The 25,302-nt window shown below is 31.3% G+C and overlaps 3 protein-coding genes across 5 annotated transcripts; 2 read left to right on the top strand and 1 right to left on the bottom strand.

Moving 5' to 3' along the window:
• Nucleotides 1–68: 68 nt before the first annotated feature.
• On the top strand, nucleotides 69–14,945 carry Tango2 (transport and golgi organization 2). Its single transcript, XM_080153196.1, has 10 exons — nucleotides 69–614; nucleotides 1,362–1,527; nucleotides 2,093–2,222; nucleotides 2,431–2,509; nucleotides 3,806–3,883; nucleotides 4,533–4,582; nucleotides 5,822–5,865; nucleotides 12,246–12,339; nucleotides 13,733–13,794; nucleotides 14,831–14,945. Exons 1-10 carry the CDS (start codon nucleotides 541–543, stop codon nucleotides 14,888–14,890), a joined length of 837 nt encoding a protein of 278 aa, XP_080009322.1. The 5' UTR covers nucleotides 69–540; the 3' UTR covers nucleotides 14,891–14,945.
• Nucleotides 7,677–11,680, top strand: LOC145313650 (uncharacterized). Of its 3 annotated transcripts, XM_080153158.1 has the most exons (4): nucleotides 7,677–8,322; nucleotides 8,595–8,849; nucleotides 9,126–9,327; nucleotides 9,486–10,208. In XM_080153158.1, the coding sequence occupies exons 1-4, from the start codon at nucleotides 8,084–8,086 to the stop codon at nucleotides 9,903–9,905; spliced, it is 1,116 nt and encodes a 371-aa protein (XP_080009284.1). In that variant the 5' UTR covers nucleotides 7,677–8,083; the 3' UTR covers nucleotides 9,906–10,208. The 3 variants fall into 3 exon arrangements, 2 of the variants coding, with proteins under 2 accessions (XP_080009284.1, XP_080009292.1); XM_080153166.1 differs by lacking the exons at nucleotides 9,126–9,327; nucleotides 9,486–10,208 and adding an exon at nucleotides 11,470–11,672 and having other exon boundaries at nucleotides 7,705–8,322; XR_013877445.1 differs by lacking the exons at nucleotides 7,677–8,322; nucleotides 8,595–8,849; nucleotides 9,126–9,327; nucleotides 9,486–10,208 and adding exons at nucleotides 10,310–10,774; nucleotides 11,006–11,205; nucleotides 11,470–11,680.
• LOC145313676 (uncharacterized) lies at nucleotides 14,941–23,764 on the bottom strand. Its single transcript, XM_080153209.1, has 5 exons — nucleotides 23,730–23,764; nucleotides 22,518–22,586; nucleotides 21,835–22,041; nucleotides 18,274–18,395; nucleotides 14,941–15,133 (listed from the first exon to the last, which is right to left on the bottom strand). The coding sequence occupies exons 2-5, from the start codon at nucleotides 22,583–22,585 to the stop codon at nucleotides 15,072–15,074; spliced, it is 459 nt and encodes a 152-aa protein (XP_080009335.1). The 5' UTR covers nucleotide 22,586; nucleotides 23,730–23,764; the 3' UTR covers nucleotides 14,941–15,071.
• Between the last annotated feature and the right edge of the window lie 1,538 nt (nucleotides 23,765–25,302).

Genomic DNA, 25,302 nt, shown 5'->3' with positions numbered 1-25,302 from the left:
ATATGTTGTGATAGTGTGTTACTACATGTTCCTACGGACTTGGTAAAAAAAAACATAGTCATCAGGGACAGTTCCATGCTATGTTAAGTTGTTGGAATACATTGCATATCTTATTATTTAAAGTAGTAAGGATTTTTGTCTGAAACAATGAAACCGATTGAATTCTTAATTTTAGATAAGTTTCACAAAGGTCTTGGGGTTAAGTTTTCCCTCCACTTTCCATTAAGTTTTAAAACGAATTTTTTTGGGGGGTTGAGGTCTTGCAATCTATTTAGATGGTGAAGGTACCTTACTCTATAATATTTAAAAACCTTCCCTGTACCTAAAAGAACCTTCTGGTGGTTAGCGAAATCTTAAGCTACAAAAAAAACATCCTTTTACTTTCAACATGAAAATTTAAAACAAAAATATTTCTTTCAAGGAACTTTTATTTTATGTAGTAATACTTTTTAAAATTCATTAGTACAGTTTCCAGAAAATCAGAATAAATCTGTAGTAACAGTACCTTAGAAAAAAGTTTAGAAAAATTGTGAAGAAAAAATGTGTATCACATTTGTGCATCTGCCTGACCCTGATGATAATTCAAACATCAAACTTATTGTAGCCATGAACAGGTATTGATTCTATAAAAGCTTACTACTTTTTAAAATCTAGAAATAGATATTATTTATAGTTGGTCTTTAGAAGTCAAACAACTGTTTATTTTTTGCATTCAATTTATTCAAGCAAAGAAATGTTTCGAGGATATAATTTCTGGTAAGCTAACTTTATCCATAGGAATTCAACTATTTATTGCTAACTTGTTATAGGTTTTGTCATTTGCTTCGAACTATAATAGGAAATGCAGTTTTAAACGATATAATTTACCTTTATCTTAAGAAATACAACTATTTATAGCTGACTCAATATGTGAACAAAATGAAAAAAAAAACATGCCCATTCTACCAAAATCTCTGCACAATTGCAACCAATGAAATGTCATGAATGTACCGCCTTGATCTCCTATTGGCTGATTTAGATAGTTTGTCTCTATATTATATCTATCCCCCTAGAATATAGGCTAGATTAGAGTAAAACACTAGAGGGAGAAAGGGTTAAATAACATCGCAACCGCCTTGTGCAACCTTTCTATTGGGTCATTGAAAATCAACCAATGGTGTCATTTATATAAACTCAGCCAAGTAGCAGAAAAAAATTTAGAAAGAGGTAAGAAAGGGAGGTAGTTGTCGGTATATACATCTATAATATAGATCTGTTTTGGTTAGTGCGGAGGTAATAGTAAAAAACCCCTAACTTTCCTAATAAACTTATAAAGCGTACATTTATACACTTAAAGTGATTCCAAGATTATTATAATTCAGAGATGAGTTTTATGCACGCCCAACTAGCTCCGCCGAATGGAACGGAGACTTGCTCGGTGGATGGGACATGGAGCCTGGAAGAGAGGGAGGTACCTGGCTGGCCTGTCATAAGGATGGCAGGATTGCTATGCTTACTAACATATTTACTGGTGGGATCTTGAATAAGGTTAATACCTACAGTTTTTTTTTTTTATTTTGTCAACATTATTTGTATTTTATTATATCAGCTGCGCCTCTAGCCACTAGGGGACCTATTATTAGATAAAGGGGTGTATTATCATATGAGGTCATGACATTGTAAAAGTATCCCCAATAAATAACCAAAAATACCCCTTAAGTAGATAAAATTATTGGTTGAATATTTAGGACAGTTTAGTTGTACAAACAAATCACAAACCAATTTTATTTTAATCTAACTAATAATAGAACTTGTTTATAAGCTTTGGGAGACAGAACTAATGACTGTAAAATAACCTCTCCATCCTCGCAACTGACTGATTGCTCAATGAGGAATTACAGTCGAAGTCATTTAGTTTTTAAGTAGCTAAGCCACTCTATAGTTCATTTTGTCTGTCCATAAGACTGTAACGCTATGGGGGAAGTGTGATTTTTCTCAGCTGCTATTCAAGATAAACGGCTGTTTTTTTGTGAAGAATACCTTCCCAATTATGTATCCATATGTATTTTACTTTTTCCGTCGATCTGTCAGTTATGCTTGATTTTTGTTTCAGGAGGCTAAAGGCCGCGGTTTTCTTGTAGTGGACTATCTGAAGAAAACCAACTCGGCAGAAAATTACTTAGAGAGTCTTCATTCTAGCGACATTACTTACAATCCTTTCAATCTGATATTGCTAGAACCAGGTAATCAATAATTCATTCATTATTAGGCCTAGGGGCTGTGATTCAGCAAATTGATTCCTTTGGAAATTGCTGAAAATTTTGCTATTTTGTGGCATGCAACTTGGCGTGAAACTTGATTTGTGGTTACAACATTATCATATACCTATATTTTAAGTTGCATATTATTTTATGCACTTTAAATTTTGCTGGCAATTTTGTCTACTTTTAGAAGATAATAACTACAGTTTATGGCTTTACAGTCGAGGGAAGGAGGGCCATACGGAATCATGTCCACCAGTCAAACACAGGTAAAGAAGGAGGACCATTAGACTGGCCCAAAAAAACATGAATTTTTAAATCTTTATCATATCAATTTGCGCATACCTTGAAGTTGTTACCGGCTCAAATGTAGACCTTTTAGTGAAAACTAGACCTCTCTACAATGAAAATTGATCTCGAAATTTCAATCTTAAGCTTTTTATCAAAAACTTCATATTTTCATGATTTTAACAAGAAATAATTAAAGAACTGCCAATGTAACAAGAGTTCAAATATGAAGCAATTATAAAAAGTAGGCAGAACCGCCATTCCTGCCGAATAATTCCGAAAAACGTCTAAAAACATTGTTTGTTTTTTTAAATTGATAATTTGTGTAAGAAATTGAACTAAAACAGTAGCTATTGGTCTTTTGAGAAGAGAAATGATGAAAAACTCTAAAAAATATACGTTTTAAAGACATAAAATAGGAAAAAGTGTTTTTAATAAATTTCATGGCTCAACAGACATTATCGCCAATAAAGAGACAATTTATTTAAATAAAAAATTAAATGAAGGTAAAAAAACCAGGAATAAAGAGTAAGGCTTATCTTCAATGATTTTACAGTATGAATTAGCTTTCTCAAATTATTGTAATTGTACATAAATAAATTTTTATACTTTCTTCATATGTTTATTTCTGGTGATTTTAATATTTTATTTCAATGTTTGTAAACAAACAGACAGAAAATTTGATGTTTTGCTTTATATCTGGTGTAAGGCTTTCTTAATTTGAAGAAGAAAAGGTGAAAATAAATATGCATTTGACGAGATAGCGATAGATTTTTTCTTAAAATCAATTATAGGGCTAAAATCTACAAACAATACATAACCTATTTTTACATTGCGCACATTGAAAAGCGATTTAGACCTTCATTTGGGCCACACTAAGGACCATACAGAATCATGTCCTCCAGTCAAACACAGGTAAATAAGGAGGACCATACAGAATCATATCCACCAGTCAAACACAGGTAAAGAAGGAGGGCCATACAGAATCAGGTCCACCAGTCAAACACAGGTAAAGAAGGAGGGCCAGTTTATACAGTTTATGGCTCTACAGTCGAGGGAAGGAGGGCCATACGGAATAATGTCCACCAGTCAAGCACAGCTAAGAAGAAGGGCCATACAGAATCATGTCCACCATTCAAATACAGGTAAAGAAGAAGGGGCATACTTAATCATGTCCACCAGTCAAACACAGGTATAAACCTAAAAATTAAAGCTGATTTCCCCAAAAAAATGTTAAAGAGAAGACACATTTTGTTAATTGGTTATTATATATTTAGGCATGGCACATTTGGAATTTCGAATCACCCAGTCAATAAGAAATATCTAAAATCTGCAAAAGGAGAAAATATTTTAAGGTAAAAAAAATAAGATACTATATTTCTGGCTTGTAAGACTATTTTCTGTAATACAATTTAGGGCTGAAAATAAAAATAGTCTTTTTTCACGCATTTTTTAAAACGACAAAGTCTCAATTAAATCTCATAACCTATAGGGTTGGCTTCTATGGTAAAGAATCCATGGGGAATGCAGTTATTTAACTACGGCCCCCTCTATTCTTTCTTGTATATCCTCAATTTTGATCAAAGTATTAAGACATCTTAAAAAATTTTGCTGTGAACTTTAGAGTTGCGCGCTATGATATCAAAATATAGTGTTCACCTCGAAAGAATGTTAACGGCCAAACGGTGGAACGTATGTATAGATTATGCTTACACAAAATTTTAACTGACGACAAAAGAAGGCATACAAATAATCTGGGACAGCCATTACTCAATAATGCACAGACTAAAAGATAAAAAAGACTTATTTTACGCGTTTGTTCATCAGTGAAGATTTCCCTGTGCATTAAAGGTCTTGGCTATTTCAGATTATTTAAAGGCCTTCCTAACACGTATGTTGCAATTGCATGCACGTTCAGCTGTGAAAATGAAAATTACACCGCGAACTGCACTAGATCCTTAATTTGATAAAGATACATTAGTTAAAATTCTATAAAAATTTCAGGGGCATTGCGAAATCTTCATCTTGCACTAATAAATTATTTTCAGAGTTAGGTAAATACAGGGTGCGCCACATAAATCCGGACTTTTTTCAAACGGCCATAGCACCAAAACTACTTGACCAATCATGACGTTTGACCACACTATAAAAAGCTTGGGTAGTTATCTTTTTGCCCATAAAAAATTTAGACGATGGAGGACGTGTTCTCCAAGCTGGCAGCGCTTATGTTCAACATGGCAGAATCGAAACGCGCTGATAGTTTACCCTGGATTCTTGACTAGGGCCCACTAAATCTGACCTCAGCCCATCTGTAGGTGAGGTAGAGTTATACAACTTGCAGGGGATACTGTTAGATACATAAGTAAGACACTAAAAAAGACTAGAGCTCTCTATCTGAAATGGCTTGGCCGTAGTACTCCATCAAAGTGAAACGTGGCAGATTTTGAGAGGTCAAAAATGTCAAAAATCGTGAAAATTCGTGAAAATTTCTCGGTTCTCGACTACATGGGCCCATTTGTAACCTTAAAACTCGTTTTAGACTATGTGTTGCGATGATAACCCTAGCTTAATCTTCATGCCATTTCCAAAAAGGTATTGCGCGTTGTTCTAGCTTAATTGTGGCCCAAATGAGAGCCGCCGTGTCGAAGGGTAGCTTGAAAGATGGGTGAATTTGGATCCTGCAGTTACTCACGTCCCTAAGGAGATATGGCCTCCCAGCAGCCCCGATCTTCATCCAATTGACTTTTGGGCCTGGAGCGCCATTAAAGCATGAACCAATAGACGCGCCCATACCACAAAGACCTCCCTCATTGCCACTATGAAGGAGAACTTCGCCAGCATGGACAGGGACATGGTGACCAGGGTCTGGGGGCGGTTCAGGGGGCGGGTAGAGGCGGTGATTGAGGCTGGCGGCGATTTCATTGAATAATCTAATAGTCATTTAGCTAGTTTGCTTCCCAGTTTTTAAAATTCAATAAAATCTTTGAAATTGACGATTTTATGTTTATTTTTTTAAAAATAAGAAAAAGTCCGGATTTATGTGGCGCACCCTGTATTTATTTTAATATATTTTTAAATATCCAAGAATACCAGTATTGTAAGCCCCCGAGGGGCCGAAGGCCCGCCTAACAAAACTGGTATAAATTTTATAATTTTTACTTTGTTATTTGTGGAAAATTGTATATAATACGATGCTATGCCATTATTTTTTAGTAAGGCTAAGAATCGGTTGTAATCTTGCGGATAATAATCGGTTCTGGAGCCATACTGAAAAATAAATTAACATTATTAAGAAAAGTTGCTGAAAGATGGGGAACTTAATTGGCCAGATCCACAGGTAATATTGATTAAACAAAGATGACAACATCCATAAAAGCGAAGCTCTGAAACGGTAGGACAAACGAACATTAACTCTTGTAGATTGTCTGAACTAATATAAAAGTAATTTTAAATACTGGATACTGTTTAAAAGAGATACTTACATTTTTAGGACTTAATTATAGAGATGCTTTGCCTATAATTTTGTACTTTGTTGTCTTGGAAATCAGTATTCCAAATATCTAAAATACATGGTAATTAACTTACCTTCATCACATAAAAATTATTTACTAAGTATAATTGCGATTACTTTTATTTAATGAAATCTTCCAATTTTTAACATGTACAAAACGGCCTGCTTAATTGCTTCAAGATCCATGTCAGATCTATATAGGAAATAAATGTCTATAAACGAGCTCAAGTTTTCCAAGGAATATATGATTAAAACTCATAGTGCTCCAATAATCCATAATAAACTCTCATTGTCCAGAACGATAAGACCCATTATTTTACTTTATTAAAAATAAATTCATTTTTTTCATTTCATGTTGCTATTTACCTTATATTGATGTATTTAATTTCTAATCATAAAAAAGAAAATTTAAATTTATAATATGATAAATTTAAGAAAACTATGTTTTAAAAGAATTCGATTGTGGCGACATTTTGTGTGTTCAAATATTAAACTAAAATTGTAATCATCATCATTAACCCTTTGGTGATGGTAATGTAAAGAAAAAAATATAATTTAAAAAAATCTTTTAAAAATCATTTAAATTATTAAATATTTACTTTCTTTTAGATAGTAATGCCGGGTGAGGAAAATAGATTTATTGAGAAATAGATATGCATATAGAAAACTAGCCAATAGGGAGATAATTATATCGAGCCAACTCTAGTTGTTAATAAAGTTAAAATTAACATGTTTTAAATCAAATAACGGACATTTTAATAACGATTATAGAGTTGCTACGCTTTTCAAATCGTACCTAACTTTTATAGGAATCATCATGCAAAGTTTGAAATGAATTAGAAAATTCTAACATATCTTAATTATAGAAAAGAGCTAACCGTTTCGGACGGATGGATGGACCGACCCTAATCATAGAAAATCTTCACTTTTAAAAATCTTTTTAAAATATTTATCGTACACAAAATTTTGTACTGAAACACCACAGATGTTGATCTAAATATTTTTGTGTGTGAGGATCATACTTATTTCTTTTACAAGTATAGCGTAGAACCCCTCCCTCTCTCCTTATTCTGATAATAAATCGAAAACAAGAAGTAGGGGGAGTAAGGGGGAGGGGAAGTTCTGACACATTTACGTAAACCTGGTGTATAGGCTTTATCTTTGGACTGAGAGGAAAGGTTATTAGGGATAAAATCATTCTTATATGATGAATTTCCCCCAGATTTAAGATTTTTTGGATAGGCCTCCAGGTGGTCTCTGTACAGGTAAAAATTAAAAATAAGATTTTTTTGAAGAGTTAGAGGTTTACCTATAAAACAAAATATGCTTCTTTTTAAATTGTTATTCACATATTTGAAGAAAAAAAACATACATATTTTATCTCATAAGCTGACATCTAACGCCTATCTCAAAAAACGCCTATCTCAAAAAACGCCTATCTCAAAAAACGCCTATCTCAAAAAACGCCTATCTCAGAAAACGCCTTTTTAAGAAAACGCCTATAGGCATTTAATGAAATAATTTAAATGTATGATATTCATATATTTATGTTAAACATCTACACAAATATTTTAAGCATAAATTTAGCTATATAATCAAATCAATATGAAAACTAATAAGTTTTATTGTTATATAATCTTGTTTCATCACTTATTTTGTGATACGATTGGAATGACAATGTTCCATGATTTAAGATGTTCTTATAAAAAAAATTAATGTGACATTAGCTCTAGAAAGGTTTATTACCCTATAATTTAAATCTGTTTTGGCATTTTTATAATTTTTATGTTATGGTAGGAACACCATTATAAACTCACCGCTAGTGTGGTACCTGTTTTAAGATGTTCCAATAAAAAAGTTGATATGACAATAGCTCAAGAAAGGTTTATTACCCTATATAATGTTATACTTTTTCAAAATTTCAAAAATTTTGTGACATGGTAAAAACACTATTATAAACATAACTAATAAATTGACCGCTAGTTTGGCTAGTTTTGAGTTTATTAAATGGTACATAATCATCAGTAGAAGATTATCATTCACAATGAAACTAATTACTTTGTTTCTTTTATTATTTAAGTTAAGTTATTGTTTATCTATCCAACTTCACAAACACACTTTTTTACACCGTGTGAAAGAAGATGGTTATGTAACATCTGTTGTTAATGACACTAAAGTTAAAATTAATAAAAGAAAAGTGTTTACCTCATTAGTACTAGATGGGTACTGTTTCCGTCGCAAGGACATTCATGGAAAAAGAGGAGAAATTGGTTCACAATTAAGGTGATTTAATTATTATTAGTTATGAAATAAAAGTAAAGTAAAGGTTGTTTATATGTAAACGAGATAATCCTGTTTCCCCCAAACTAAGACAGACGGACATACGGACATTTCAAATTATAGAGTAGCTTCGATACTAAAAAACTCAGCCTGACGGACAGACGGACATACGGACATTTCAAATTATAGAGTAGCTTGAACTAATTTTCAAATGTAAAGAAATCTAAAATATATTATGAAGGAATAAATAAAGGAATAAAGTTTGTTTATTTCAGGTGTAAATTTATATGTAAGTCTTGCGAGGATGATGGCAAAACAACAGCCTGTTGGGCCACTGTAACTGTTACTGATCCTGACTATGAGGAAATGGACCACTGGGAGATAGATACCAACCACATTCCTCAACCTGTACACCATTCCTGCCTTCTTTCTGGAGTAGAACCTGAGGTGTGGTCTTTTGAAGCATCCCTAATTGATTCAGTAAGAGAAAACCCGATGCAGCCCTTTCCTGAAATGTACAACAAAATAAGGTTATAATATTTTTTTATTTTTTTTATAGACCATTATTTACTTTTAAATTGTATGCTTCTCAAGATGTTGCATAATATTTTACGTTGACAAATTAATAAACATTTAAAAGCAAAGCTTTTCTATAATTAGAGTCTCTTGGCAATAATTTTACATACAATTTTGCTTAGACTTAACCATTTATATTCTGTTCTAGGATGTTTGTCCTACCATTTTAAAGCTTCGCTTATAACTATTGAAAATAACTAATACGTTTTGATATTTTCTATTTTATTAAGGTCTGAATATTCTCAGAAGTTTACAGATAATGAAGAAAAACTACTTTTTTTGGCTGCTATACGGCCATTTAGTACCATACAGTCCAGCCTGTACCTTGAAAGAAGACGGCACATTCCCCCGGCCCCAGACACACAAGCTGATTTTGATGTAACAAAAGAATGGTTTTTTCACAATGGAAAGAGTATAATAATTGGAGACAAGGTAATTTCATTTTTATCAAAAGCAAAGCTGTCCTATGATTAGGGTAAGTCCGTCCTTCAGTAATGACCTGTAGAATTTAAAGTTTCAAATTTTATCATTGTTGTTTATTCCCTGATGTATATATATATATTTGTAATTAATGTAAGTAAAATTTTCAGTTGCACAGTGATGGCCTGAGAACAATTGTATATTCTAATGTCAATTGTCTTGAGATTTTGTCAAAAGCAACGTGTATCTATGGCGACGGGACCTTTTATTCATGTCCATATCTTTGGTACCAATTGTTTATTCTGCACGCTTCCATAGATGGATGTGCAGTACCCTGCGCATATGGATTATTACCTGACAAGAAAGAACGAAGCTATAACGACTTTTTTGATAGTTTGAAATTAGCATTGAATCATAATAATTTATGTATGAACGCTGATTTTTTTATATCTGACTTCGAATTTAATATTCCGAAAGCATTTTCAAAGTATTTTCCAGAAATTGAAACTCGCGGATGTTATTTTCACTTTACAAAAGGCAAGACATTATTTATGAATATTGTCATTCTTGTTTTCCCTAATTTTATGTAGACTTTATTCACGGTTGAATGCACACAATAATTAATTTCTGTAGGGGGACAGGGATATGTGCTTATGGATACATTTTATTAAAGGGACTGTGCACAAAATTTTTTCTCATCTTTAAATCATTGAATGCACACATTATTAATTAATTTCTGCAGGGATAGGTGCCTATGGTTACTAAGGGACTAAATTAATTAATGTATTAAATATCAAATCTTAACAGATATTTTTATGTTTATGTTGTTTTAAACACTTTTATAATAATTGAAATTTTTTGCGCACTCACTTTAAGTATTTTATGTTACCACATATACATTCTTCATGGTTAAATGCACACAATATTTAATTCCTACAATAATATTTTGATCTCTAGCAATATGGGGTAGAGTAAAGAAATCTGGACTTCAAGTTTTTTATAGCTGCAAATCACAGGAACCAAAATTTGGTTCTTTTATCCGTCTTTGTCTTGGACTGCCATTTTTAAAAATAACTGATTTGAAAATTGGATTACAGAATATTGAAAAATCCGCAACGAAGCTTAAACATGAACGGTGCATAGCATTTGCTGATTCCACCATCCAATATATAAAACTATAAAACAATATAATTTCTAATAAAAGGGTGAAAATATCTTTAAGTACTGAAAATCTTTAGTAAGTATTATAAAGTAATGTGAATATTTTTATATTCCTAATAAGAGGGAGAAAAAATAATTGGAAATGATGGAATTATAAGATATTTAAATCTAAACCTAAAAAACTTGTTTTATTTAGTAATCATTTTGAACGTGACATAATTGTTGTGTTGAGTCGGTCTAATCCAGCAAATGGTATCCAAAATTGTTACATAACGACTCGGGCATACACCTTAAAAAGGTAAAAAAATTTTATTTGATTATTAGATTAACTAGGTTAAAAATCACGCAACCTTTGCTTGTTCAAATATTGTAATAGTTATTTCTTGCATCGTATTATAAACGGCTTTCCGCGGATATAGAATGTACAATTATAAGATCAAAACTATTTTTTTTAGCCCCGAGGTGTATTAACATACAAAATAGTTTTTTTTTGTCTGTCTGTGTAAGTAATTAGCTATGTGTTCTTTAGAGCTGACCCGATATTGCTACTATACTTTGAAGAGTCTGATGTGTCTGCTGGTCATTATCAAAGTTTGCAATTTCTACCAGATTCGAAAATTATGCAATTGTATGATTTTAACAGAAGAAGGGATATATCAAGGATCCATACTTCAAGTGTTTCATCTCTGCCTGGAAGCCCCTTGTTTAGCAGCTCTACAACTGAGCAAGGTAAGGCAATATTTAAATTTATCAAAATTGTGTACTTCAAATATAAGAACTACTTCATGAATTAGACTATAGTTATTTAATAGCGCAGCTACTCTAAACTTTTCAAAATTGTATTCTTTGAATAAAGCTTTGAATAAAACAAACAAATGAATCTTTTAATAACCAAACCATTAAAATATATTTTTCTTTTAAAAACACAGCTACTCTAAAAAACTATACATTTAAAAATGTACTGAAATAAACTAATTAAAATATATAATTAAGGTTCAATGATTATCGGAAAAAGAAGAAATGACAACATCATAAGTGCACCACCAAAAAAAAGAAGAATTGGGGGTGTTAATTCAAGCCGGGCAGAAATAGATTTTGAGAGTAGCACACTATCTTATTTAGATTTATAACTTTATGTATATAATAATAACAAATATTTTTAATATATATGACTATTATTTTAATAAAGAATAAAACATGTAAACTTTTTATTTTATTTAATACTCATAGGCGTTTTTTGAAATAGGCGTTTTTTGAGATAGGCGTTTTTTGAGATAGGCGTTTTTTGAGATAGGCGTTTTTTGAGATAGGCGTTTTTTGAGATAGGCGTTTTTTGAGTATAGCCACATCTAACTTAAATTTATTTTTTTTTTTTCATTTTTACCTGTAGAGAGACCACCTGGAGGCCTGGAGCTCCGGAACCTGGAGGCCTATCCAAAAAAATTTTAAATCTGAGAAAATTCATTATATAGGATTTTATCCCTAATAACCCATCCTCTCAGTCCAAAGATAAAGCCTTTACACCAGGTTTACGCAAATGTGTCAGAACTCCCCCCCCCCCTCCCTTTTTAGTCTGTTTGTATATTTCTTTCTTAGCCTGGATTAGAAAATGGAGGGATAGGTCTTACCCCCCCCCCACCTCCCCTAAGGGGTTAGGCATAGAAAAAAATTACCATCACCTTACTTTCAATCAATTATCAAAATAAGGTGAGGGTATCCAAGATATATATTTTCTTTTCTTTACAATCTTAAACCCCTGGTGTTGCTAGATTGAAGCTCAGAGTCATGTGAAGGGTGAAGCTGGACCATTTGCTAAATTGTCTCAGAAGCTAAGCAGTATTTACATACACCACGAGGAAGCAGGTAACTTTATCTCTGTTTTATTTTAAAAATCTTTGGCAACTTGTTTTCAACCTTGAATGTATCTGTATTTCTTTCTGCCAAAGTATTAGGCATGCTTTTTGCTGATCTTGGCATTTTTTATTTACAGATTTTCAGCTAAAAGCATTAGAAAATAATTTCTGATTTTTCCGTGCAGTAATTGGATCTTCACATGTCAAAGTAGTGCGATGCATGTGACTTTGTGTATAGTTTCCATTTTTATTTCGATTTCATTTTTTTTTCGGCATGAAGTATCAGCAAATAATCTCCTTTTTCAATTTTTTACCTTTGTAGTTTCTGAAAACAATTTCTAGATGTTTAAACTGTTTTTAAACTATTTTTAAAAGGTATATTAAAAATATACTTTGACATCTGTATAATCATACTGCAAAGCCAAAAATGAGAACAATTGCCCACATAAATTTTTATTAGGATTTTAAAGTTTATTTTTTACTGTGGATTAAATAATTTTTACTGAATCGTGATGTTTCTTCCCTTTGTAGGTAAAATACTCAGCTTTTAGAGTGTCTTGCTTCGTAAATATTGTATGCTAGTATACAGTAAAGTTAGGTCTTTTGATTTTATCTATCAATACTAATTAAAAATTAATTCTTTACAATATATCAATGAATTAACATAAAAATGTTTCATGTTTATTATACATGAAAACACATAAAAATTGGCTGTAAAGGGTTAAATAAATTAAGATGACAACAAATGTTTATGCAATACAACAAATTTATTTTTGTCACATATACAAATATGATATAAAATAAGATTATTCAAACATATTTTTAAAAATATTTTTAAAAAGTATGTATCTTTTATGAGTAGGGTTTTCATTCTTTTCATTTTTATTAAATAAAATTATTTAACTACGTTTGAAATAAGTCACTTTGTGAAAACACTCTTTCGGAAATTCTAATTTCTAATTGGTTTAAATTCAGCATTATGTTTTTTATTGTATTATGTCAGATTTTTCAATGAAATTAATTGTTTTAGAAAAAAATTATTTCCATTGAACAGAGTAATGCTTTTTTTATTGTATCAGTATAAAGTGAATTATATAAAATTGTTCACTAAGTTACAATATTACACGAAGTAAAAAAAGACCCTTTGATCTGGTAAAAATGACCAGAGCAACAGTAAAAATTAATTTTTAAATCCCCCAAAAAAAGTTTATTGGGGACTTTATTCAAATTTGGGCTCTGCAGTCTGATTCTATAGGTGTCCTAGTATATTTTTGACCCCCCATTCAAAAATAGTTTAAAAACAGTTTAAGGGTTTGTATGTCTTTACACGAAAGAACAAAAATCTTTTTTTTTATTTAAGGTCATAATTTTTCATGGAACTAATCTTTTTCCTTTTATATTAGGTTATGGTACCCGGACCCACACGTTTATTATTGTAGATAATGAAAATAATGTACATTTCAAGGTAAGCGTATCTAGAGTCTATTAGTAATGCTGATCAATAATAAATCGAAAAAGTTGACCCTCAAAATAACACCTTAAGAGGATACTTTTCGGTACACCGACAAACGTCCTAATACGACAAACGTCCTAATGCGACAAACCTCCTAAACGACAAACATCCTAAACGACAAACGTCCTAATGCGACATCTCTTAAGTCCCAATTTTTTTTCCAAAAATTAAATCTTCCAAATTTAATTTAAAAATGTTCTAAAATAAAAGGAAATAGGTATATATATATTTTTTAATTTAGAAAATTAAAGGTTTATTTTTGTAATGCACGGTTGTATTGGGTTCGAAACCATTCCGTTTGTGATAGCCAACACAGACTTTGGGTAAACTGTCGGACAGATTTTTAAAATTTTTAAAAGTTATTCGATTTAAAAAGTATTTTTTCCTGTGTTTTATCGCCATTTTGAATTTGATATTGTTAAATATTTTTATAAATAAAGGATTTTGTCCAAAAATTTGGAAGAATTTTTTTAATTTAATAATTTTTGAAAATTTTTAGGACGATTTACTAAAGAAATGTCGCACTAGGACGTTTGTCGTTTAGGAGGTTTGTCATTTAGGAGGTTTGTCGCGGTAAGACGTTTGTCGGTGTACCTACTTTTCTAATAGGTTATAGTCTTATTATAGGCTTATTTGAAGTTTTGGTTTTCATTTTCATAAGAAAATATTCATTAAAAATCAATATTGGAGAGAAGCGTGTTTCTATGCAAAATAAGCCAAAAATCTAATGATAAAAAAGGAGATTTCATGTTCTTTGATTTTTTTCTCTAATTAATTTGATATTTTTTAGTAGCGAAGCTACTCCATAATTTTCATTCTGTCTGTCCGTTGTCTTAAACGTTTTGGGGAAACGTGATTTTCTTGGCTTTAAGCCAGTACTCAAAGTCCGAGATTCCTAAAAATTGAATATTTGATCCATTGTCCCCTCCCGTACTCCCTGTTTTTATATCTTTTTCCTAGTTTTAAAATTTCAAATTTAATTTTTAAGGAGATCACAAGAGAAAATGGAAATTGGAAGACAACAGGAAAAAAGTTTGGTCTCAATTAATAAAATTATTATGGATAAGTGAAATGTTATAAAAGAATAAAAAATCAATATTTAACATGCCATATTTATTAATCAGATTGAAAAACAAACAATACAAAATTACAATATTAAATCATGAAGATTAAAACAACAAACTCAAAGATTCCAGTTGGATTTATGGAGAAGATTCCTCAGTTTCCTTTTATTTACCACCACACATGGGAACATTAGAAGGACTACAACCGGCTGTCAAGCTCAATGTGGCTGAAATTAAGATATTTGTTACTTTTTCAGTTAAATAGCGGCTTCGCCCCTAGCCTCTAGGGGCTTGCCCCAAGAGGTAATTTAAAACAAGGATGATAACATCCATAAGTAGCGAAGCACAAAAAATAAAATCATGGATGGTAATATGTACAAGTAGATTTGAAGTGTATTTATTAATTGATTTATTGGAGAAAATAAACACGAAACCCTGTTTTATTTTGTAAATGATGACGGTCAAAGTAAATTACATAAAAGATGCTCATAACAATGGGAAATATTATTTTGATACTGATATCCCAAAAAAGTTTTAAAATTGAACCAAAAACACCAAAGATATGCGGGAAAATGTAAAGATTATAAAAATAGCCAAAAACCTGCAAAAAGGAAGTCTGACCGTCATGGTTGTTTTCTTTAAACAACAGGAAATTTTATTTTGATATGTATAACTGAAAAAATTTTGGAAATCGTACCATAAACACCAAAGATATGGAGAAAAATGTGATAAATACAAAAATAGCCTAAAACCTGCTGAAAGGCAGTCTGACGTTCATAGTTGTTTTCTTTAAAGGACAGGAAATTTAATTTTGATATCTATAACTAAAAATCTGACCATAAACAACAAAGATATGAAGAAAAATGTGAAAAATACAAAAATAGCCTAAAACCTGCTTTAAGGCAGTCTGACCGACATAGTTGTTTTCTTGAAACAACTGGAAATTTAATTTATATATCTTATAACTGAAAAAATTTTGAAAATCGCACCATAAACACTGAAGATATGGAGAAATAATCACTTGTAAAATAAGAATCACAACATCATGAAATCCGTAGTTTAAGCGTATACTTGCATATAAAGGACTTGATTAATGAGATGCTTCGTTTATGACATTGTACCTTGTTGTTCTAGGGATCATTATTTCAATAATGGATTATCATATCATTTAAAAATTTGTTTTAAAAACGTTAAAATCAACATTCTTTCATTGATCTACGGACATTTTAGTAATTAAATTAGATTTGCTACGCTCCCGATACTGTGCTTTACAGGAATCATAATTCCATGTTTGATATCTATTCGATAATTCTAAAATGCATGAAAGTCATGAACAGTCGGACAGGCGCAAAGACCCTTGTTAAAGAACAGCTTGGCTTTTGAAAATGATCAACCTACATTCTACAGGGCTAAAAATTTATTGCGTTTTAAATGAACATATAATCCTTAAAGCAACGCTTATAGATTTGATACAAAACCCTTAATGTAGAAAAGCTTCACTTATATGTATTATATCGCATGAAAAAAATTGCTGTTTAAAAGGATGCACAAACGGACCGACCCTAATTAGAGAAGAGCTTAACTTTTTAAAGGATTTAATGTTATTAAAATGTAAAACATTGTATAGAATTCCACTACCCTTTATCGCACATTAAATTATGTCACGCTTATTGTATGATTGATAGACTCCTCCCTCGTTAGGCGCAGCTGTTATTCCTTTAGGTTATGTAGTTTAGTCTGTATGACTTGTTCATAATTAAAAATGATTTAAAGCAAACTTAAATTAAGAGAGTTCTCTATAATCTATAATACAAAGTAGAACGATGTATGTTTGTTTGGACCGAAGGATCTCGCTAACCGATCGGGTTCTCCGTAACAGGGTAGCTTCTCAAAGGTGCCGAAAAGGTTTATAGCTATTTTGAGGGAGGTTACCACTAACCTCCCAAGAGAAATCGCCCCTAGAAAAAAACTTGCCACGCCCAATTTCTTTTTCATTTTTAAAAACTAAAATAAAAAATGTGGTGGGGGGATTGCCCCCCCCCCAATTTTTTAAAAAACTTAAATCTAAATTTAAAAAAAATGGGTTTGGGATTAAACTCCCCCCTCAAGTGCCACTAGAGACCTCTAGGGGCGAAGCCGATAGTTTAAAGATAAAGAAATATCGAACAAGTAATTTATTGACATTACTGCAAAATTTTTAAAAATATTTATATAAATGCTGCTCTACTAATTTGAATTAATTCTGTAAAATTTTATATAAAAAATCTTTTGTTACAAAATCCGAAAGAATTGTTTTAAAAATTGTAGTTGAATATACACAGATTTTCCCATTGGTAGTTGAATATCCAAAAATGACCCCAATAGTAGCTGAATATCCATGTGCATACTCAGCAGACAAGCACCTTTATTTATTTTTGTTATAAACGATACTTTCAAATAATACACGCAACCAATTTTTTGAGGATATAATTTACCTACTACCTAATAAGATTTAACTAGACATGCAATAATAAAAAAATGCACCATTCTATCTTCCAATTTTCAATTTATACAAATTATAGAGTGGTGTGAAAAATTAATATCCGACACCTTTGAGAATGGTTGTTAGGAAATAAAGCTTTTTAAAAGCGAAGCTTTTCTATAATTAGGGTCGGTCCGTCCGTACGTCCGTCCGTCCGTCCGTACGTCCGTCCGAGATAGTTAGCTTTTATTCGTTAATTTAAGCATGTTAGAATTGTCCTATCGATTTCAAACTTTGCATGGTGATTTCTGTAGTAGTTAGGTACGATTTAGAAAGCGTAGCAACTCTATAATCATTACCCAAATGTCCGTACGTCCATTTTAAACATGTTGATTTTTTTTACTTTTTTAAATAGCTTTTATTCGTTAATTTAAGCATGTTAGAATTGCCCTATCGATTTCAAATTTTGCATGGTAATTCCTGTAATAGTTAGGTACGATTTAGAAAGCGTAGCAACTCTATAATCATTACCAGAATGTCCGTACGTCCATTTTAAACATGTTGATTTTTCTACTTTTTTAACAACGAATTTTTATATGATCTAATTATCCGTTTGATCTGATATTTGGTATATTGATTCCTGGGACAACAAAGAACAATATTTTAAGCGAAGCAACTCTATAATCAAGCCCTAAAGATGTAAGTATGTCCATAAACATTATCCTGTAACAAGCAGATTTTCAACAAATTTACTTACAATTTTGCTTCGAATCTTATACTTTTATATTCTGATTATTCAGTTCAGACACTATACAAGTATTAATGTCCGTTTGTCCTACCGTTTCAGTGCTTCGCTTTTATGGATGTTGTCATCCTTGTTTTCTTCAAGTTTACTTAAATTGATACTTGTATAAGAGCTAGATGTTGTTGTTTCAGTGACTGTTACAGTTGAAACTGAAGTAGCCAATAGGAACAGTCTGGCTTCCCTGTAGCTGACAGGCTCTTCACTTGGGTGAATCATATCCGATCTAAATGGAAACTGTATTAGCTGGTGGATTTTAGTCCTTTACATTATTTCATACATTAAGAATAGATTAAAGAAATTGCTAAACGAACTGAGAGTTATGAAAAGTTTTAAAATCAGGAAAGAAATTCTTGATCAGTATGCTCAATATTACCTATAAATTAGAATTACTTCAAATGTAATTGAGTTTAAGATGATCAAAAGGACTCTTATACAGGTTTTATTATGGTCCGTATCCCCTTCCTGTGGTGTTGCATATATGCTGGAATTATTATTCCTCATATTCTGTCAATGTAGGGTCATATGGTAAAACTTGAAATTACTCTCTCCCTTTTGAGGACGAAGAAGGTAGAAATTACAAAGTTGGTTTGTGATCACTATGTTTACAGAATAATTTAGAAATCTATTTCCCATATTGATTCAAAACTGATTAATATCCAGTAGATTAGAACAAATTTTTATCCATACAGAAAAATTATATCTAGCATTGTAATATCCAGTTTTTTTTATGTATATAAAATGTACCATCATAAGATATAAACCAATTTTTTTTAGCTTATCGGGGGGCTAATAAAACTGGTTTTAATCTTATAATTGTACATTTTATATCCGCGGAAAGCTGAAATAACTATTCTATATGTGCAAATTTTAAAAAATGCAATACCCAATTTACTTGTATTTTAAACAAAAATGTATGAATCCCAGTATTACTTAATAAAACAGTAATACATACATTATTGTTATAAATATGATAAACTAGTAAATGAGTGATGCAGGCACCACCCAAAAAAAATATATTCTACCTTGTCTTATCCCTAAATATTAACCTATTCTTCTATTGTCTTATCCATGAATATTAACCTTTTTCTTCCATTGTCCTATCCCTGAATACGAAACTTTTTCTTCAATTGTCTCATCCCTGAATATTAACCTTTTTCTTCCATATTGTCTTATCCCTGAATATTAACCTTTTTCTTCCATTGTCTTATCCCTGAATACTAAACTTTTTCTTCAATTGTCTCATCCCTGAATATTAACCTTTTTCTTCCATATTGTCTTATCCCTGAATATTAACCTTTTTCTTCCATATTGTCTTATCCCTGAATACTAAACTTTTTCTTCGATTGTCTCATCCCTGAATATTAACCTTTTTCTTCCATATTGTCTTATCCCTGAATACTAAACTTTTTCTTTGATTGTCTCATCCCTGAATATTAATTTCTTTCTTCCATATTGTCTTATCATCAACTATAAGCTCTATTCTTCCATTTTGTCTTATACCTGAATATGAACCTTTTTCTACTATTGTCTTATCCATAAATATTAACCTTTTTCTTTCATTGTCTTATCCCTGAACATTACCCTTTTCTTTGATTGTCCTATCCCTGAATATTAATCTTTTCTTCCATTGTCCTGTCCCTGAATATCAACCTTTTTCTTCCATTGTCCAATCCATGATTATTTTTTCTTCCATTGTTTCATCCCTGAATATTAACCCTTTTCTTCCATTGTCTTTTCCCTGAATATTAATCTTTTTCTTCCATTGTCTTGTCCCTGAATATTAATCTTTTTCTTCCATTGTCTTAAGAATGTTAACCCTATTCTTCCATTGTCTTGTCCCTGAACATTTATTTTTTTCTTCCATTATCTTATAACTGAACATTAACCTTTTTCTTCAATTGTCCTATCCCTGAATATTAACCTTTTTCTTCAATTGTCTTATCCCTGAATACTAAACTTTTTCTTCAATTGTCTTATCCATGAATATTAACCTTTTTCTTCAATTGTCTTATCCCTAAATACTAAACTTTTTCTTCAATTGTCTCATCCCTGAATATTAATTTCTTTCTTCTATTGTCTTATCATCGACTATAAGCTCTATTCTTCCATTGTCTTATACCTGAATATGAACCTTTTTCTTCTATTGTCTTATCCATAAATATTAACCTTTTTCTTTCATTGTCTTATCCCTGAACATTACCCTTTTCTTTGATTGTCCTATCCCTGAATATTAATCTTTTCTTCCATTGTCCTGTCCCTGAATATCAACCTTTTTCTTCCATTGTCCAATCCATGATTATTTTTTTCTTCCATTGTTTCATCCCTGAATATTAACCCTTTTCTTCCATTGTCTTTTCCCTGAATATTAATCTTTTTCTTCCATTGTCTTTTCCCTGAACATTTATTTTTTTCTTCCATTATCTTATAACTGAACATTAACCTTTTTCTTCAATTGTCCTATCCCTGAATATTAACCTTTTTCTTCAATTGTCTCATCCCTGAATATTAACCTTTTTCTTCCATATTGTCTTATCCTTGAATACTAAACTTTTTCTTCAATTGTCTCATCCCTGAATATTAATTTCTTTCTTCCATTGTCTTATCATCGACTATAAGCTCTATTCTTTCATTGTCTTATACCTGAATATGAACCTTTTTCTACTATTGTCTTATCCATAAATATTAACCTTTTTCTTTCATTGTCTTATCCCTGAACATTACCCTTTTCTTTGATTGTCCTATCCCTGAATATTAATCTTTTCTTCCATTGTCCTGTCCCTGAATATCAACCTTTTTCTTCCATTGTCCAATCCATGATTATTTTTTCTTCCATTGTTTCATCCCTGAATATTAACCCTTTTCTTCCATTGTCTTTTCCCTGAATACTAAACTTTTTCTTCAATTGTCTCATCCCTGAATATTAACCTTTTTCTTCCATATTGTCTTATCCCTGAATATTAACCTTTTTCTGCCATTGTCTTATCTCTGACTATTAGCCCTATTCTTCCATTATCTTCTCCCTGACAATTTCTTTCCCCCCCTCTCTCTCTCTCTTTAGTTTAGTTTTTTCATCATTTCATGAAGATTAAATGTCCCTCTCTCTCACTTCCCTTTTCTTCCGTTTTTTTTATTTGATTATTTTTATTTAAAACCGTATTTACAATTTTGCCTCTCTTTCTTTAAAATATTTTAGGATCCCAATATTTTTTATTTCAAATTATCCCCCTGAAAGGGTTAAAATGTTTAGTTAACTGTTAAGTTTTAGTTTAATATCTGAACACACCAGGCACGTATCACTAGTATTCACTATCACTAGTATTCTTTTATTTTCTATATAATAATTTTAAATTGTCTGTTTTATGAATAGAATTTCAATATGTCAATATAATTCGAATAGCAACATGAAATACAAAAAAAGAATTTATTCTTCCTACAGTAAAGTAATGGGTCTTATCATTCTGATCATTATTAAGGATTATTGGAGCACTATGAGTTTTAAACACTTTTCATTTGGAAAACCTAAGCTCATTTATAGACATTTATTTCCTATTTAGATCTGTCATGGATCTTGATGCAATAAAGCAGGCCGTTTTGTAAATGTTAAAAATTGAAAGATTTCATTAAACAAAAGTTCCCGTAAATATAAGTATAAAATAAATCACCTTTGAACCCTGCTTGGGGCAAATTCCGGTTCAATATCATCTTCTTCTAAGAACTCTGCTAATCTTTTTTTTCTTCCAGAGGTACAGGCAGTTAGAGTAGTACCAGTATTAGAAGTAAAGCAGATCGAAGTTGTGGTTAGAGTAACAGTTTTTGTGGTTGTTGATGATGATTGTGATACTGTTGCAAAAAACAACAGCTTAGCATTCCTATATGAAAGGCATGTTTAATAAATTGCAAATTATTGCTGAGGCATCCTAACTCTTTGAATGACAAATAGGTATATTCTCTGAAAAGTTTTTAAACTAGTGGAATTTTTACACCCTGCCCCACTCTATTTCTTTCCGAAATATATAGCAAAATATTTCCTTAATTTGAATTCCCCCCCAACATCCCTTGGGGGGAAGGGGAAATTTTGGAAATAAAGTTTTGACTTGGTTAGAAAAACATAAACTACTTGAACTTTATACTACAGAGTAGCAGCTACTCCCCTATCATTTAGAAGATGGAGGGCAGTAAATTAGCTTATATTAGCCTAGACATAAGTTTAATATTGAAATAGCCTAAAACCATCCCATGACACAAAATAAGCTTTGAAGAAATGGAAACCCGATTGGTTAAGTGATTAGTGAGATCATAACAGAAAAACTAAACTAAAAATTACAACCTTATTAAATATGATTACCTTTTTTGAGCATTGACTGAAACCAAACATATGGCAAGGATAACCATTAATATAGGATTGCGATGCATTCTGAAATAAATTTTATACATGATAAACTTGATACTGGGCAGGGATACTGGGATATTGAAAAAGTTTTGAATCTTGATACTTTGAATGTATCAAAGTTTATGTTAATTCACCCTAAAATGGTTACTTTTCTATAAATGGGGTTGGTCCGTCCAATTGAGACAGATAGCTCTTTTTTATTAATTTAAACAGGCTAATATTGGCCTTTTAACTTCAAATTTTGCATGATTATTTTAAAACAATTAAGTACGAGGTGGGAAGCGTAGCAACTCTATAATCGTTACTAGAAAGTCCGTACGTCAATTTTTAAACATGCTAATTTTAAATTTTTTTACAACAAATATTTGTATACTATAATTATCCTATTCATAAGATTTTTGTAGTATGATTCCTATTGCCTTAAGGTACAAAGTAATAAGCAAAGCATCTCTGTAATCAAGTTTAATGTAAGCATGTCTTTAAACAGTATCCTTTAATAAATTTTGCAACAGATTTACAATTTGTTAGGACTTATGCATCAATATCCTGCTTATTCAGTTCTGTTAAGTGTTAATTTTCGTTTGTCCTACTGTTTCAGGGCTTCGCCTTTATGGGTGTTAGGTATTGTATGACGTTTTGACTTAAACTTCCAAATTTTCCATTATTTAAATCAAGTTTCTAATAAACCTTATTTCCATTAAATTATATCAAAAAAGATATAGATTTAAAATGATACTGCTTCACATTATTTTTAAAGATCTCACTCTTTAGTAGCGAAACTACTCTATAATTCATAATGCCCGTCAGTCAGTCCCTAACTTTATGGGGGGGGGGGGGTAATGTGATTTTCTCCGCTGCTATTCAAGATAGAAGGCTCAATTTATTTGTTGACATTCCCATCATTATGGAGCATAATTAACATCCATGGCAGTAGGACTGCTTTTTAGCAGGTTTTTTTCCTATTTTTAATATTTTTCACATTTTCCTCTTATCTTTGGTAATTTTGGTCCGTTCTTTATATGAAAAAACAAGTGACTTTTCTTTTAATTTTCATATATTTCTTTATATCTGTGGTGTTAAAGTTTTTGTGGATAAAAATATCAAAATTAAATTTCCCATTATTCTGAGCATCTAGTATGTAATTATTAATTTATTTTTTAATCTTACTTTTTAAAGTTTGAGAAAAGTCCAAAAGTTAAACTTCAACTGACCTTATATTTTTGTTGTTTGACACCAAGTAGTTTTTCATGTACAAACATATCTCATCAAATACATGTTTTTATTGGTTAATGATAGTTTGATCATTTCTGTGGTAATAAGTGACATTACAAGGATGAAACAATACCTAAGGAATCAAGATATTATTTATATTGGTACTATTTTATTAGTAGCGAAGCTACTCTATAGTTTAAAATGTTCGTCCGTCCGTCTGTCAGACACGAAGTGGGGGTAACATGATTTTCTCGGCTCCTATTAAAGATAAACAGTTGAAATTTTTAGTGAAGATTCTTATGACATATGCTTATTTATTCTATCCATTGCTTTGTCCATCTGTCTGTCAATTGGGGTGCTAGTTCGATTCCTAGAATTTATGTTTTTGTATTTTTCTCAACTTCATTTCAAGACAGATGACTGAAATTTTCAGGGATTATATAAACCCACATTCTACATATTTACACTAAGTTTAACTGAAATTTGTATATTAATTGGGGTGCTAGAACGATTCCTAGATTTATTTGTTTTAACGATTTTTCCAAACCTTATTTAAGACAGACCGCTGAAATTTTAAGGGATTGAATAAGTTTCCTACATCTTTCCATCGTGTTTTATTAAGATATGCTTATTGGTTGGTGCTAGATTGATTCCTAGTTTTTTTTTTAAATTTTCATGATTTGCTCGACTCCTGTTCGAGATAAACAGTTGTCAACATACTACATTTTCACCAAATTTTGTAAAGACTTATTATTGTTGGGGGTGCTAGATTGATTCCTAGATTTTCGCGTTTTTCTTATTGCCTTTATGTTTCAAAGGATATAAAGGTATTTCTCGTATTCATTCGAATCCGGTGGATAGGAACCGGTTCTCATCCATACGAAAAAACTATGTCTAGCATCGTATTATATCCAGTTTTCTACGAATATAGAAATGTACAATCATAAGATTAAAGCCGTTTATAATACGATACGAGAAATAACTATTAAAGTTTTTTTATGACATACCTTTACCTTTAATTACCTCGTACGGGCGGGATTGCAGACCAGGACCTTAAATTATCAATATTAACACATTTGGTTATTTTTGCAATACCTAATACCTGCGGGAGACTCTAACCCTGTGGTGCCTAAACCTGCAATGCCCTACCCCAGCCGGACTAACCAGTGCCAAATATAACCTTACCTTACCTAACCTAAAGTAATGATATATTTTATTCAAGATTTACTATGTTTTACCCTCTAAAGTTTTATATGTAGCTATAGAAAAGAAGAACAAATTTTAAGTATTCGAGGTGGAGGGGGGGGGGGGGCAGCATTATTAATAACTCATTGTTCATTCACTGTTTTGTGCCAAACAACTAATTAAAAAATAAACAGGTAGAGAAAGAGAATTATAGAGGAGCTGCAGTTAAAAAAAATACCAATTAAAGTAATAAGAAAAAGTTATGGGAATTTTTTACGTGAAAGTTGACATGTGGTCGATACTATGAATAATTATTTGTCAAAAGCTGAAATGCTTGGGTGAT

Source organism: Acartia tonsa, chromosome 1 (genome assembly GCF_053477335.1).
Source record: "Acartia tonsa isolate MP-2025a chromosome 1, ASM5347733v1, whole genome shotgun sequence".
Taxonomy (NCBI): domain Eukaryota; kingdom Metazoa; phylum Arthropoda; class Copepoda; order Calanoida; family Acartiidae; genus Acartia; species Acartia tonsa.
Note: the sequence above shows the minus strand (reverse complement) of the source record. Positions and strands in the feature narration are given on the sequence as shown.